Source organism: Centruroides vittatus, unplaced genomic scaffold (genome assembly GCF_030686945.1).
Source record: "Centruroides vittatus isolate TY-2023 unplaced genomic scaffold, ASM3068694v2 contig_3125, whole genome shotgun sequence".
Lineage (NCBI taxonomy): Eukaryota > Metazoa > Arthropoda > Arachnida > Scorpiones > Buthidae > Centruroides > Centruroides vittatus.
In genome coordinates this window covers 193,168-209,696 of record NW_027122014.1, presented here as the reverse complement: position 1 = coordinate 209,696, position 16,529 = coordinate 193,168, and the positions used below count along the sequence as shown (strand labels likewise).

Genomic DNA, 16,529 nt, shown 5'->3' with positions numbered 1-16,529 from the left:
AATAGCACAAAGATGACTTTTAATGACAGTAACTTGATAAATTACAATTTATCATTATGTTCTCGAAAATAATCTGTCAATCTACTAAATGATAGGCTTTGTACTGGATGGTTGTACTGGAACATTTTCATATTTTTCAAAAGAATGTCAAAGTGAATTATGTTCATATTGCAAATAGGTAGAAAATTTATAAAACTCATTGCTTCTGTTCATTTTCAATTGTAGAGAAGTATTTATTTATTTTATATCTGAAAAACTAAAATTAACATTTTAAGAAATAAACAGTGCTGTGATGTCTAATTAAATTTATTATACATTTAGAAAACATTATAAAGCATTAAACTTCAATATTTTCCAAAACTTATTTTGACCTAATATATAGTACCCTCCTTCCAATTTGTACTAATAATTATTCTATACAATTGTTTAGATTAGTGAAAGTTTGGATTAATTATGTTACATATAATCAAAGAAAGCCAAAAGACAGACAAATAAATTTTAATTTTTTAAAATATACATATGCTGCATCTGGGATATATATATATATATATATATATGTTAAATGTGTAGTGTATACTAATTTCACAAATTCATCATAATACCATAATTATAAAATGATGATATAAAATAGAATTTTGTATTTTATTTTTTGAAAAAAATAAGAAAAATGAGAGAGAGAGAGAACCATTGGGAAACTATTACAATAGAATCTCATTTTAACGGATTGCTTGGGACACTGAAAATTATCTGGTGTTCTGATAATCTGTTTATATCACAAACAACAGCTTCCCCACTCACCCAGGAAAATATTTATTTGAAAACATTTCTATTTTTTAACCTCTACATATAAGACATAACTGTACTTGAAATTATTCAGTCTCTTGAGATCTCTATCCTTTATTCTATAGAAGTGTGTTACAAGATCATACATTATACTGTACATGTGTATGACAAATCTGATGGAAACTGCCTCTTTTAATGCTTACAGTATATACAAAGTGCAGTATGTCAAGTTATTTCAGTGCATTGATTAAAATGGACTATTCTGTACATATAATTTTTGTGAATAAATAAATAAGTTTTTTTCTTCTTCTAAATGTTAGAAAGAAAAATTTCTTTAACTTTTGCTTTGGTATATAAGAAAAAGAAGTATTGAGATTAACAAATAATTTTTAAATAGACATCAAAACATGATAAGCCCCTTAAAGATTCTTTATTTATAGAAAGTTATTAGATTTAAATAGGTTTAATTTTTGTTTTGGAATCTATTTTAAACATTAATGTAGTATATACACATGTATATATAATACTATGTAAAAACATAGTATATATAATACTATGTTTTTTTTTAAGTGTATTTTTAATTACAAATGCATGAGAAATATAGGATGTTGTATTTCTTAAAAATTAAATAACATCACTTACCAAGTAACATTCCAATTTCAAATGTTATCAAATTGAAGCTAGAATGTGAAACCTGACACAGGCTTATGAAACATGCAAAAAAACTTTTGTGTTCTTGATAAATATGTTTGCTGGAGTGCAAGGAATGTGTTGAGATTTTCAGATTAATATTAATGTATACATAAAATAGAGAAAATTTCACTTTTTCTTTTTTTCTTTGTTTTATGTATATTGTATCTGCTTAATAAAAGTTTTTATTGTGTATTGTAAAATATGTATTAGTGCTATTTTTAAAAAAAATCTTATTACTATCTTGTAGATTTTGACATTGATATTTCTTGTTTCGGGTATTACTAAAATAGAAAAATTTAGCTCTTGTTGCATTTTGAAATTGAAATGGAATTAATTGAATTGATGCTTATAAACTCAAAAGTACTGTATTACACTTAATTTTATAATTTAAATAAAATATAAAATAAGATTAATGACTTGAAACCGTGTCGTGCTTGATTCTTGTTAACTACGAAACACAATATAGTGCTTTGACGATCACTTGGCTTTCTTCTCCCTTTTATTTAGTTGACTATTTAGTTGGCTTTCTTCTCCCTTTTATTTAGTTGACTAAATAAAAGGGAGAAGAAAGCCAAGTGATTGTCAAAGCACTATATTGTGTTTCATAGTTAAAAAAAAAAAAAAAAAAAAAAAAAAAATATATTAAGAAAATATTTGAAAATTATATATATTACTCAGATGTATATAATTATTTTACAGAGAAATAGCAAGTGCAATTAAAAAACTTTTGGATGCTGTAAATGAAGTTTCTGGATATATTCCCTCTCCTACTGGAAAACAGGTTGGAATAATGAAATTAATTTTTAAAATTTTATTTAAATGTTGTTAGTCAAAAGAATTCATTTCAAAAATATTCTCATTTTTATTAGTTTTTTTCAAAATATATTTATTATTCTTTTTTATATAATGCTTTTCTATATATTGATATTATTAAAGAAATTAGTAATAATGTGATAACAGTAATAAATGCAAAGTTTAATTACATGTAGTATTGGTATATATTTTGACAAAGACACTTTATACAAAACAAAATTGTAACCAAAATAACACCAAAACTAATTACAATAACAAAGAATAACTTTTAACTTTAATAAATTAGCAAAGTCAAGTATTACATTAAAGTGATTAAAACCACTCCTTTTTAGAAGTAGTATGAATCTCAAATGCCTGAATCTCTGAATATTCTAAAGCCTTCTTTCTGTTCATCTGAAGAAATCTCAAGTCACTTTTAAGAGTAATGTGAGTAGTGGATAATGTTCTGAGAGGGCTCTGAGCTACTCTCTCATTGTATGGAGAGTATCCAATTTTCAAATGGACATGTCTGAATGTTCTCAGTTTGAATCCACTTTATATAGTTGCAAGTTTTCTCAGACATTATGAATTGAAAAGTGTGGAGTGATTGATTGGATGTGGTTGATTGAATAAGGCAATACAACACATGGGCACTCTTCCAAGGGAGATGCCCGCAAGGAGTTTTTATGGGAAACTGGCTTCTGTTTAGGTGTTAGACATGTGAAAAAAAACTTTGTAAATTCCACTTGGCCAGTCTGTTGGTAAGTTGCAAACCCATAATCAGCTACCAGTGTTTGGTGGTTTTATCTGCTTTGCACTGGTGGACCTATGCAAAACATGTACTGAAGACTATTGTACAAATCTCCAGTAAAACATTACAATTAAATTAAGAAAATGTATCTAACCTTTACTTACCTGATGCCAAAAATCTTAGATATCATTACTTTGTCTTTTACTGGAATTGTCTTTAAATTTAGTGTTATAATTGCACATTAAATCTTTTTCAACTAATTGACAAGACTATGTCTTGTTTATAAAATCATGGTGCTGTCATGGCTTACCAGCTTAGAGGTATGAAGAAGTATAGTACATACTTAAATTCATATTCAAATACTATGAAACTCCATGTGTTTCTGAAAAAGACACCTTTGTTTTTTTTCTTTGTGAATTGTAAAGCTTACAAATTTTATAGCTTTACTATATTTATAATGTTATTGTTTGTTCATTTTATTACTGCATTTATAGTTATGTGAACAAACAAATATAGAAATTCTTTTTTTTTTTGTATGTTGTACTGTAAATTAAATTTTATTTTAATTATTAATTTTTACTCAAAATATATTTAAAGTAAAAGGAATAAAAATAATTGTATTCAGTAATTCAAGTTTCTATTTTTAGTTGTTTGATTTGTATCTAGTGTGTATCATATATATAAATTTTAAGCATATTTTTTAAAATACTAATGAATAAAAAATTATTTGTAGGCATTAGAGCAACGAAAAAGAGAATTTGTGAAGTATTCTAAGCGTTTCAGTAACACATTAAAAGATTTTTTTAGAGAGGGACAGTAAGTATCTTTATATTTTGAACTAGTAATTCAAAATGCAAAATATTAAATAATTCATTGTGTGTCAAATATTCACTAAAGAATCAAAATAATTTTAGGTTTAGTAGTAAAAAGATATTTTTATAGTATTTATAGTATTCAAGGTTTTATTTTTTAATTCATAAGCTTCCAATGTTAAATATTTCCCAAAAAAAAACTTAATCTAAAATGAACAAAGTTGAATTAAATAAAAACAATATAACTAAGCTCATTAAAAAGAAATAGTTTCAAATATTCAAAATAAAGTGAAATTTTACATATTATTTATGTATACTTATTTAATATGATGATATTAATTACCGTATTTTACAGACTATAAGATGCACTTTTTTCTTCGAAAAATTGCCTCCAAAATTTAGGTGCGTCTTATAGTCTGTAGCGTCTTATAGTCCGTAAAATACGGTATTTCTTTTGATTTATCAGTTGAAAATGTAAAATTGTACATTTAGATAATTTTTAAGTGATAGCAGATGAGATATTCAAAATCATTATATGTAAGTCATCTGTTTTTTAAGAAATATTTTTTCCTCCTTTTTAAATATGCAATAAAATTAATATTTGATTTTTAGCTACATTACCAGTAAAATTACTTTAAAAGATGGATTTCTTTCACATTTTGTTTGCAGGCACCCATTTGACAAATTGTTTTAAAGAATTTTTCCTGTTTATTTTAAAATGTATGAGAATTATGTTATTCCTACCATAATGCAGTGTTGACTTACAAGTTCCAACTAACAAGTTTTTTGAGATATGAGCAGTCTCTCAGCCAATTTTTTGCTTCAAATTGAGAGCTAAAATTCGGATTACGAACCAGCTTCAGATACCCCACCACGAGTTGTAACAGAGAACACCACAGCAAACCATGAGTAAGAAAGAGGATAGAAAACTGCCATAAGGTGTGTGGTGTACCAATGTTTGATGCAACGCTACACTAGTGACAAAGGAGAGAAGTGTGCAAGACACTTCTGTGCCTGCACGAAAACAGTGAAATTACAGTGCTTTCCTATCAATGGATTTTTAAACGAATAAGCAATAATTATCAAGTTAAAATTGTTGCCTACTGCCAAATTGGGCAAGTAATTTAAATGAACTGAAGATAAAGAAACACATAGCACAACTTTATTCAAAACTTACAAAGCTTTTATATTTTTAAAGTACTGTACAGTATTATACAGTAAGACCCTGCTTAACACGGGGGAGCGTTCCTAGATGACAAAGTGCTAAACGAGGTCATTTTAACATGGAGTAAATAGGGAAAGGGAAACATGCACCCAAAAATAAACTGATTTTACTATAATTTTAAGTTATTTTTATATTAATTTGCATAATAATATATGTTAAATAACACAAACATATACACACAGAAATGTAAAGATCATTTTTTATGACGAAGGTTCTGGCTTTTCTGAAATTCTTGTTTTTTGCAATAAAGTCGTGTAGTTTCATTTGTTGCTTTTTTCTTTCCTTAAGCAAATGTCGGTAGCAGAAGATTGCATCTGAAATGCCTCGTTTCACTTTTGCACTCCTTTCAAAATCTGGATCATTCATTACAATTTGATCAATAATTTCAGTTATCGTTACCAAACTTTTACTAAGGAAATCTGTAGAGAAATTCTTTGGGATTCTTTGTTTTCAGAGTCACAATTTTCCAGTTCTACACAAATTTCTTGTTCTGCCAGTTCTTGAAGGTTATCATTGCCAGAAACCTGCAGTAACTTCCCAATATCTTGCTCGTCTACACTATCTCCTAGACCTGCTGTATCGATTAGGTTGACAATTTGGTCAATCTAACGATACAGCGATAGGCTCTTCTCATTGAGAATTCTTGGATACTTCCAGCCATAACTTCTTCCACACTCCGTTTATGCATTTATCAGTTAATTCTTGCCAAGCAAAGTCGATATTTCCTATGGCATCCATGATGTTATATTTTTTCCAAAATTGCACGAAACAAACATAGATTTAAGGAAAGTACGGCATTACAATGAATTGTCACCTTTTGCCAATTGGTTCATGTTTGGGAATAATTGTATTATATACGAATCAATGAAATGCCACACTAATTTGAATCAGCGTAAATTTTGAGTGTTTTTTTATGCTTCGAGCAGATCGTGTTATATTGAATCAGTGTTAATCAAAGCAGCATTAAACAGGGTCTTACTATATTATAGTTACTACTGTATATGATTTTTTAAATGTTTTTCAGCTTTTTATATACAGTACATTTATTTTTATATTCAATAAAACATATACAGTATTACTGTTTATTCATCCGTATTCATATGTATATTTGTTATCCAGTGTATTATTAGGCTTAGCTCTGTCATTGATAGACATTGTGAATTTGATATGAGGAAACAGAGATTTTTAGTAAAAATCATTGTTTTGATACATAATTGAAGATGTTTTTGCTTATTTCAGTTGTTCAGAATAATTTTCTGGATTATTTTTCCTAAAAATCCCTAGAAAGCTCTTCTAATATTTATCTTGAAAAAAAATGGAATAAAGACAATAGAGTAACTATCACTTGCAAGTACTATACAGTGTGCAAGTCATGTTAAGATGAAAGTACAGTACTGTAATGACAAACTTACTGGTTATAACCATTTTTTGGAAAAGCAAAGCCCCTACAAAGTGCACTTTTTACTACAGAATTGTTTGAACAAAGCAGCACTTCACAGTGTTGTGAAAATTTTTTAATTTTCAACCATACATCATTTTCGTTACTCTTTCAATGGCTGACGGGCTAGCTTATAGAAAAACACATGATCGAGTGACATAGGCATTAGTTCACTTTCATGTTGTGTGTGATGCCACTGCCTCATTTCTGAAGTTTTCCATTTTTTCTTTCTTAATTTATGCAGCAAATGCTGCAACATATGCAAAACTTTGTTTTTCCAACCATGAGTCCGAAGAAAGTGAGTGTGAAGGACAGTGCTGAGAAGAAGCAAATAATGTGCATTAAAGAAATTTTCAAAAAACATGACCAAGGTGTGTGTGTGTGTGTGTGTGGTCAACTTGGTGAAGTAGTACGAGCATAGCACTTCTACAATCTGCATCATATTGAAGCAGGAGGAGTTGATAAAGGCTATAACATCGGCTAAAGGTGTTAAAATAATTTCTAAACAGCACATCTATCTCTATGAAAATATGGAGAAGCAACTCACAGGATGATGGCTGCTGATGTAGGCTACAATCTGCAAGCTATTTATGCTGATTTGCTGCAGTAGATCCCAGGCACTTTGACAATTGGAGCATTAGTCAAGCTGTTTAAAGCCAGTCGTAGCTGGTTCAAGAATTTTAAACAGGACCTGCATTCACTCTGTTGTCAGGCATGGTGTGGCAGCTGAAAATTACCTCAAAACTTTTGCCGGAATTATAGCAGCCAAAGAATACATCCCCAGCAAGTCAACTGTGACAAGATAAAACTCTTCTGTCAAGAGACACCAAGGTGGATTTACATAATGCAGAGGAGAAGAGGCTGCTATTCCACAAGCCCGTGAAGGATGGGCTAAACCTCTCACTGTGTGGCAATGTGAGTGGTGACCTCAAGATTAAGCTGCTGTTTGTTTATCATTTAGAAAACCCCAGGACCTTTTAAGTCACATAACCTAAAGTTTTTCTTTCAGAATCTTATCTGGAGGGCAAATCTGAGGGCATGGGTCACCAGGTAGTTCTTTGTGGAGTGGGCGAATTTGGTTCTTGGTCCTGACATTAAGAAATATCTCCAGGAAAATAACCTACCCCTGCAAAACCACCTTGTCCTGGACAATGCACCTGCTCCCCCACCTAACCTCAAAGAGTTTAAGTTTATAAAGGTTCTCTACCTTCCATCCAACACCATGCTATCCTGCAGCCCATGGACCACAGGTGATTTTTAATTTTAAGAAACTCTTCATCAAGCACCTGTTCTTCTGCTGCGTTGAGGTGACGGAGAGCACAAACCTTGCCCTTCAAGAGTTCTGGAAGAACCACTATAACATCATGATATGACTTGGCAGGATGTTACCTTGACCTCTATGTGGAAGAAGCTGTGGCCCGAGGTTGTGTCTGAAACAGACTTTGAAAGACTCTAACCTGAAGCAGAAGTAGTGGAGTAGATTGTATCCCTCGGCAAGTCCATGGGCCTGGACATGAATGAAGGTGACATCAATGAACCCATTGAGGAGCACTCAGAGGAAGTGACAACAGAGGAGCTAAAGGAGCTACAGACACAGCAGCACACAAAGGTTTTACAGGAAATAGGTAATGTGGAGAAACTTATTTCTACAAGTGAAATAAAGAGAATGTGGTAGAAACTTTTAGACTTTATTGAAAAGAAACACCTAGAAAATGTTTTCAACTGGGCAGATGACAGTGCTATTTAATGACACTTGTCTAACACGTTTCGGAAACAGACCTTATTGGTCAGATTTTTATCGAAAACCCACGGATGAACATGAGGAAAGCATGGCAAAAAGGGCAAAAATCAGCAAATAAGTTTCAGTTATTCAGTTTGGCTTTTCTCTTCCACCTCATCAGCATCTCCAAGTCGTCTGATCTCCAAGGTAAATGCTGTACATTATACAGTACTTAATTAAACCAGTTTATTGCAGTACATTCTATTGTATTTTTATACAATATTCATAAGTACTGTACATACATTTTTCTTATTTAAAAACATGTAACAAAAAAATTGTGGTGTTTTGGGGGTCTGGAACAGATTAATGGCACTTCAATTCATTTCAATTGGGAAAATTGATCTAACATATGAGTAATTTAAGTTACGAGCGCCATCACGGAACAAATTGAACTCGTAAATCAAGGCATCATTGTACTTTAATTCTACTATAAAGTAAATCTTATTGAAATTAAGTAATTGTTTCTACTTTACTCATATGCCAGCTTTTTTAACTACGAGTCATCTCGTAGATGGCAGTCAACGTGTTAAAGGTTTCATATGATTGATATGTTTCATGTTTCAAATACTACCATATTATCTCACACTTTCATTAGGTTTCGTAGTCAATTAGTTTTAAATAGAATTACTTAATTTCTGATTTAGTTATCATAAATTTGTGCATGTTTTGAAAAAACTTAATAGTTAGAATGTTTTTCTTTAATAATTCATAAGATTCTGAATGTATGTTAATCTAGATTTAATAGCAGTTCTGCTATTAAATCTAGATTTATCAAGTCTTCCACATGCTGCAATTCTTGTTAATATGTACAGTAAAATTCATTGACAAACAAACAATAAAAAAGTAAAATGAATAAAAATAATCTTGCAGAATTGGTGATCAAATATTAAATTAGTATTTTAAATAGTGATAGGTTCATTTGAATAAAAAATAATTAAATAATTTTAATAGTTGAATAATTTAAGTATCTCAAATGATTTACTCATCCATTTTGGTTTTAAGATTAAAGTAAAGAAAAACAATTACCAAAAAGATATTTTTGTCCATTTGCCCATGTTGGGAAATAGCACACTGCCTACTAGTGTTGTATTAAATGTAAAAACTGAATGATTTTTATAACATGAATTATTTAGGTTGTCTCTCCATTTGTTTCCATGATGAGTATGTAAGTTTTAGGTTTTAAGCATACTTATTCAAAACAAAAACACTTTTACTAAGACTGTTTAATACTTTATATATTATAGTGATACTTAATAATTTGTTTTTAATCGAGTTTAAATATATTACTTTATTAATATGGTATTTTCAAAATAGTTTGAGAATTTTTATTTTTCACACTAAGCCTGAAACATATATCATTTTAGCATTGAATATCTGAGAAATTGCAAAAATTTAATTCAACGAAGGGATTTTACACATTTGAATGATTATTTGAGTTTTCAGATTATTCAAATGAATCATCACTAATTTCTTACAAAATTTTTAAATTTATATTTTGTAATTTAAAGAATAATAATATATTTTATAGAAATAATAATAAAGAAATGATTTCTTTTTTTTCAGAGCTCAAAGTGTATTTGTAAGTGCCATTTATTTGATTCATCAAACTAATCTTATAATGCTAACAGTGAAGAGTAAATGTGATTAAGGATTAAAGATTTCCTTCCAAAGTTCATTAACAGCATGCATCAGAATCCACTGAACAAAAATTCATACAAAGATGAAAGTTACTGTGATATAGCATTAAAAAAAGAGAGAAAAAGAACCCTTTGATTCATGCAGTATGTAAATGATGTATATAGAATTACCATAATCCCTTTTTATTTTATCTGTAAACTAAGAGGGACAATTCAATTTTGATCATTTATTTTTAACATTCCAAATATTTTGTTTTATAAAATCTAATTAAGGAATATATAAAATTCTGTGTGTAGATAGATGAAATATAAGGAATTTTATTCTTTGTAGATTAATTATTAACATTTGGTTATGTACAGAGAATACTGAATGTTTTGAAAGGTGAATGAATGAAAACATATGTGATAAATATAAATCCTAATACTTATGTATGAATATTGAAACCTTGAATATAATTCAATGGTCTATATAAACAAAAATAAATATTTAAAATTTTTTATTTTATTGTTTGAATTTTTTTAAACTATTATTTTCTTTTCATGAAATCTTGATTTTAATTTTTAAAAATCTGATTACAAATGTATAATACAAGCTGGGGAGAGGATTGTATACAAGAAAATAATATATAGGTAATCAAAATAATTTTATATATAAAAGTTTTTTTGCAAAATGAGTAGTTTTCTTGCTGTCATTTTCAGACTTGTTGCAGATTAAATTTACTTATCTAGATTATATAAATTTTATAAAAAGTAGAAAACGAATTAAGAAGAATTAATCTGTATTTAAGCCTGTAAATTTTGACAGCTGTTATCTGTTCACAAAATGTCTCGTGAAGTTACTGTTACTAATCTCCATTTATCTGTTGTCTTTATATATCAAGATGAGCATAAACCATTTGTCTAATGAAAATATTGTTGAATCATAAATTTATTAAAGAAATGAAAATTAGCAAAACAACAGCATATAACAGTGACAATACTTTACGTATTAATCGGATATTCAGCCAGTTTTAAAGTGGCCTACTTTTGCTTTGATGCAGAGCCCCAAACGCGTTTTGAAATTCTCAGCATGGGCCGCGCTTTTCTGGAGACAGTTTGTCTCACTCCCAGCGCAAGGATTGCTTCAGCGACTCCAAACTTTCATGGCGCTTAGAACAGGCCCTGGCCTCCAAAATGGACCACACACTGTAGTCCATTGGGTTCAGATTCGGTGAGTATGGTGGCCATTCCGCAGACAAGATGAAATCGGGAAAATGAGCCTTGCACACTCCTGAGTCTTCTTCGCTCTGTGTGTCGGCGCCGAGTCCTGCTGAAACGTCCATTTCGCACTGCCAAAATGCTGCTGAGCCCACAGAAGTACCACAGCCTCGAGAATGTCATGGTGGTACACATCTTGATTGATTTTGGCCCCTTGATCGACGAAAACAAGGGGTGTCTTGCTGCTCGCACAAATTCCGCCCCAAACCATGACTGACATTGGATTTTGTGATGTTCGATGACGGCTGAGCATCCAGGAGTCCCCGCGGACCAGTTCCTGTCGTTTTTATGGTTGTACGGAGAAAAGCTTCTCGTCTGTGAAGAGAATGCACTCCCATTGTCGACCTGCGGCCCGACGCTTGAGTCAACGGGATCTTTGGAGTCTCACGCACTTGTTTTCATCGGTGAGGAGCTGAACCTTTTGGAACTTGTAGGGCTTGAGTACAAGTTCCTTTTTCGCCATTAAACGCACCAATTCGCGATTGATTCTGATCTCACGAGCAATTTTTCTCATGGAGACCTTCGCATGTCAGTCAACTCGCTTTGTGATGATCTTGCGGTTCCTAGACGTGTTGACAGTGCACTTTCTTCCACGTCCGGGACGGTCACCATTGTGGCCAAGCTCCTTGAATCGCCGAACTGCATCTGAGACTGTCATTTTTGGAACACCAAGCAGACAAACAATTTCACATTGATGCTTTCCTTGCCGGAATAGCTTCAAAATTGCACAACATTTGTTTGACACCATTAAAAAAATAAAGAACTAACCCTTATTACATCGAAAGTACATCTACACGGGCAGGAAATCATGGAGAATTAAACAATAGTATGTAAATTGGTGACAGTACAAAAAGTCTCAGGTGCAAGTTACTGTTACTAATCTCCATTTATCTGTTGTCTTTATATATCAAGATGAGCATAAACCATTTGTCTAATGAAAATATTGCTTGAAGATATATTATTTCAAATGATATATCTTCAAGCCAACATAACAGATCACAACATTATACTTTGTGTAATAAATTACATTCGAAGAAACTACGTAATTGCTGATGTTGAAAACAAAATATAGAAAACAAGATTGTAAATGCTTATATATAAATATTTTTTACTTCTGTTTTATTAAATGCGAATTACTATCATTCCAGATGCTCAATCGTTTTCACTTTTCAGGGTGTTAAACAGATGGAGTGTTGAATCTGAAATTTTGGCCCTTCCGGTTTTTTGCCATTTTTCCACGTTTTAAGATTCCGATTCTAAAAACATCAAAAAAGGTACAAAATTCTGTGCGCGTGTTGGTCTGTATTTTACTTTATATCTCAAAACCCATGGAACAAAAATTTTGAAATTGGCAGGAGTACTTCAATATGGGGCATTGGTGCTATTACATTTTGAGGATAAGAGATGGACGACCTCCTCTATTTCTTCCTTGATTCTATCTTGAGAGCAGTCAAGTATAAGGAGTAAAACTGTAGATGAAAATTTTGTTAAAACACCCCTATCCCAAAATAAGGCTTTTGCCTTTTATAATAATTTTATAAAGTAATTAACAGAAGACGCCCCACACAGTTTTAATTTTGATCCATACTCGTATGTATCGGAAATGCTTACCTCTTCAATCGTCCAGACCAGCCGTCATTCAAAACTACCTGTGTTTCCGGTGATTTACCGGTTGCTACCAGACTCATCAATCTTCAAGGGGATTAGACAATTACCAACCAACTACCGATGACATCATTCGTGGTTACCATTCAACCAACCGATCGGTAAGCCTTTCGGAACAGACTCTTAGTATTTCACTCTATAATAATCCATTTTTTGGAATATTGAGAAATTTTTTTATAATTCAGCACACTTACTTCTTTTATTATTATTTTAAATTTTATATCGTGGTATAATTGAAAATTATCAGACTTCCTTGGTGCTGGAGTGCCAGGAAAATCGTAGGCCTATACGAGCCCTTGCAATATGAAAAATAGTTTTTAAGATCATATTTTGATTTCCAATTCACGAAGAAATGCTTCTAAGGTGATAACCTGAATAATTATAATAATAAACCGATATTTCATACAGTCGCCGAAGAACATTTCTGTTCTCCGATTTGACTACTTTGAGTATTCTGGATATTGTGTTCGGCATTAAAATTTCGTGTGCGCGCAGAGATAATTAGATGTTTGAATTCTATTCACCATTTTATCAGCGTTAATTTAATATATGGCCACACGTCCCGAATCTGGGCGGGTCGAAAAACCCGAAGAATTTTAATGGATAGTCAGTTCTGGATATACCAAGCTTCCTCCCTCGCCATTATGGGCCGGCAGCAATTTGTACGATTAAAACGAACTCTGTGTTTATAGGGTGGAAAGACGAAAAAATCCGTAAATTAAGAGGAATGAAAATAATTCGGATTACAATTAGTAGTAAGGGAAAAGGAACAACTTGATTATTTTTCTGAATATTTTATTTACCGAATTTCGGTTATTTTTTTTAAAAAACCGAAATTCGGAACAGTACTATAGCTCTAGGGGGGACAGAACCAAATCCAGGAGAGAGAAAACAACGTACATATTTTTCATTGGCGACCTGTCTCGGATATAACAGGACTGTCCTCAGTGTGGGCAGACCCATAATGGGCCTGAAAAGGACCATTTTAGTGCCCCTAGAGCGGAGAGTCAAAAATGAAAAAAGCATTAATCTCATATGGTATGAGTAATACGTGTAATTCATACATAAATCAAATAGTTGCCAAGGGATCGTGCTTCTTAGGTGAAGATGTTAATTGTAACTTTACGAGTAGATAATTATATACGTTGAATCTATTTTTAGTTATTCAGAAGGACATATTAAACATACCCTTTAAAATATTTTAATATATATTATTGAATATATATATAAATGATCCCTCGAATAGCCTTTCAGTTCATTTTAAGTGATCGTTTTTAGAAGGATATATTCTAGGCAAAATTATATTAATTATACTGGAAAATCCCCATTAGAGGTGGCTTTACTTTGTATCGATGTCCTTTTTGTACAAATTTATAATGTCGCATGTCATGGACCTTTCAATTTATATTTCACAAAATCTAAAATTTTATCCAATGGCTTACTAGATTTCGAGTACTGAACCAAGACAGAATAAGCGTACTGTACATAATTTGTGTGTATCGGAGGTCTTAGGCAAAGGTTTGAGTTGCTTATACCTAAACTTGCAGCTGTCCAATATCAAACTATCAAATGAAACTTTTAATAATAATGAAATGATTTTATAGCGAAATTCAGAGAAATGCAAATGAAAATGTTAAAGTGAATATAAAATATTTGCATAATTTTTCTCATTTGTATTAATGTTTAAAATATTTTTAAATTATTTTTTTATAAGTTTAAAACCAGTTTATTAAAGACTATTAAGCATTTAATTAATCTAAAAATATATTTTGAATATTCTAAAAATTAATCAACAATACACTAACAATGTTTTCATTCTTCAACAATACGAAGTATGCGAAACAATAACATGCTTCTTTATTAAGACTGAGATAAAGAAGACAAATACAAGGAAAGAATCCGAGTCGCTGTATTCAGGATTAAAAGAACATTGAAAGCAAGGTAAGTTATCAGTTATATAAAAAGGAAATGCAGTAATTTTCGTTTTTGTCCGCTCTATACTCCGTTAGCTTTATATAGAAATTAATATGTAGTGTACTCTGCTTATTCCAGACATCAGTACACTCTGCCTACATTTTTTTTCCTCCTTCTCCTCAAAAAAGATTTTTAAATTCTCCCCCTTTACAAACATAATATGGCGAAGTCGTATCGACTTAAGTCTCTTGAAGGAATGAGGAAAACCCATTGCATGGGGAAATTTATGATGACAATGATTTAAAGAACGTTATATTATAAAATATATTATACAAAATATTTTATGATGGTGATCCACAATATACTTATAGTTAACGTTTAAATTGCAAAATCTATTCATTTTTAAAAAGTAGTAATTTATATAATGTAAATTGATGAATAACTGTATTTATTTAATAGGTTAATGTAAACCATTTAATATTAAAATTCACTTAACATTCTTAACTAAAAGACGGCAATAACGTGTATACATGTATAAGTTTTGGTAATAATATTTTACTTAAATTTTCTGGTACTTATGGGTTAAGAGGACGCCAGTCGGAAATTGCGATCAAATCGCGTTTTTGAATGAAATTATCTAAATAACAATAGGCTAGTAAATTTAACTCTAAAAAGAAGAAAAATTACTGTTTAAGTTGTAAAAATGAAAAAACAGCAAGTTACCTATGGTGACAAAATGGCGGCGCTTCGGTTAGGTTCGTTTCGTTTCCGTTAGATTAACGTCACTAGTTATTGATTGACGGTAGTTCTTGAACAAAGTAAAAATAAACGAAACGTCTACTAAAAATATAGTTAAACACATGGCGGCCTGCCGGCGGCTCCCCTCCGGGAGGTCAGTCGGGAGCACGAACAGTCGGAAGGGCGGCCATTTTGGCACCATAGGTAACATTAACCAAATTTTGTTATATCGTTATAAATCGTGGAGTGTGGCTATTTTTATTATTTTATTGCGTGTATAATTGCGATTTAACAATTGCATCAAGAAAATCAACTAAATAAAGATGGAAATAAAGCCAAGTGTTTAATTAAAACTCAACTTTGGGTTCATAGTCCAACAATCAACAAAACACGGTTTCAAAGAAGAAATAAAAATATAAAATAGATTTAACAATTGTTCAAAATTTGAAAAATAAAAACTTGCATTATTCGGAAAAATCGCAATTTCCGACTGGCGTCCTCTTAACCCATAAGTACCAATTGGATAATATCTTTCTAAGTTAAAGAGAAGAAAAATTCAAGTTACATCCGTTGACGATACTAGCCTACTGTGCTGTACGTTCCTTACATAACATCATTTTAATAATAAATAAATGAATAAACAATAATATACAACAAACAATACAAAGAACCGAAAATAAGCTATCGCTGTAAACAAATTGCAAAATTGTGCATCTTGGAGAGTCAAACCTTCCTACCCATGAAGTGTTTCTCTTACACTTGGATATTTGTATCACATTTGATAATGGAAATTTAAACACGAGAGTTTACATTAAGCTTACGCACGATCCGCTATATATTCCCTCTTGTTTTAATGATCCTTACACATACAAAATATCAGCATTTCGAGGACTTATTAGAAGGGCTTTCCTGTACTGCTCCAGCATATACGACAGACTTGATGAACTGTATAGAATTACAGAAATTACTGTGGGTTACAGAAGAGCCATAATTGAGGAACTGATTAAAAGTTATAAAGAACAAAAAGAAACAAGAATAGGATCT

The 16,529-nt window shown here is 31.1% G+C and overlaps 1 protein-coding gene across 1 annotated transcript in view; it reads left to right on the top strand.

Moving 5' to 3' along the window:
• LOC136973259 (programmed cell death protein 10-like) overlaps positions 1-10,411 on the top strand; it is a 35,001-nt gene extending 24,590 nt beyond the window's left edge. The window contains exons 5-7 of the mRNA XM_067267970.1: positions 2,176-2,257; positions 3,753-3,835; positions 9,838-10,411. Of these exons, the coding sequence (XP_067124071.1) occupies positions 2,176-2,257; positions 3,753-3,835; positions 9,838-9,922 (250 nt within the window). The 3' untranslated portion in view covers positions 9,923-10,411. The remainder of the gene's footprint in view (positions 1-2,175; positions 2,258-3,752; positions 3,836-9,837) is intronic.
• Positions 10,412-16,529: the final 6,118 nt, after the last annotated feature.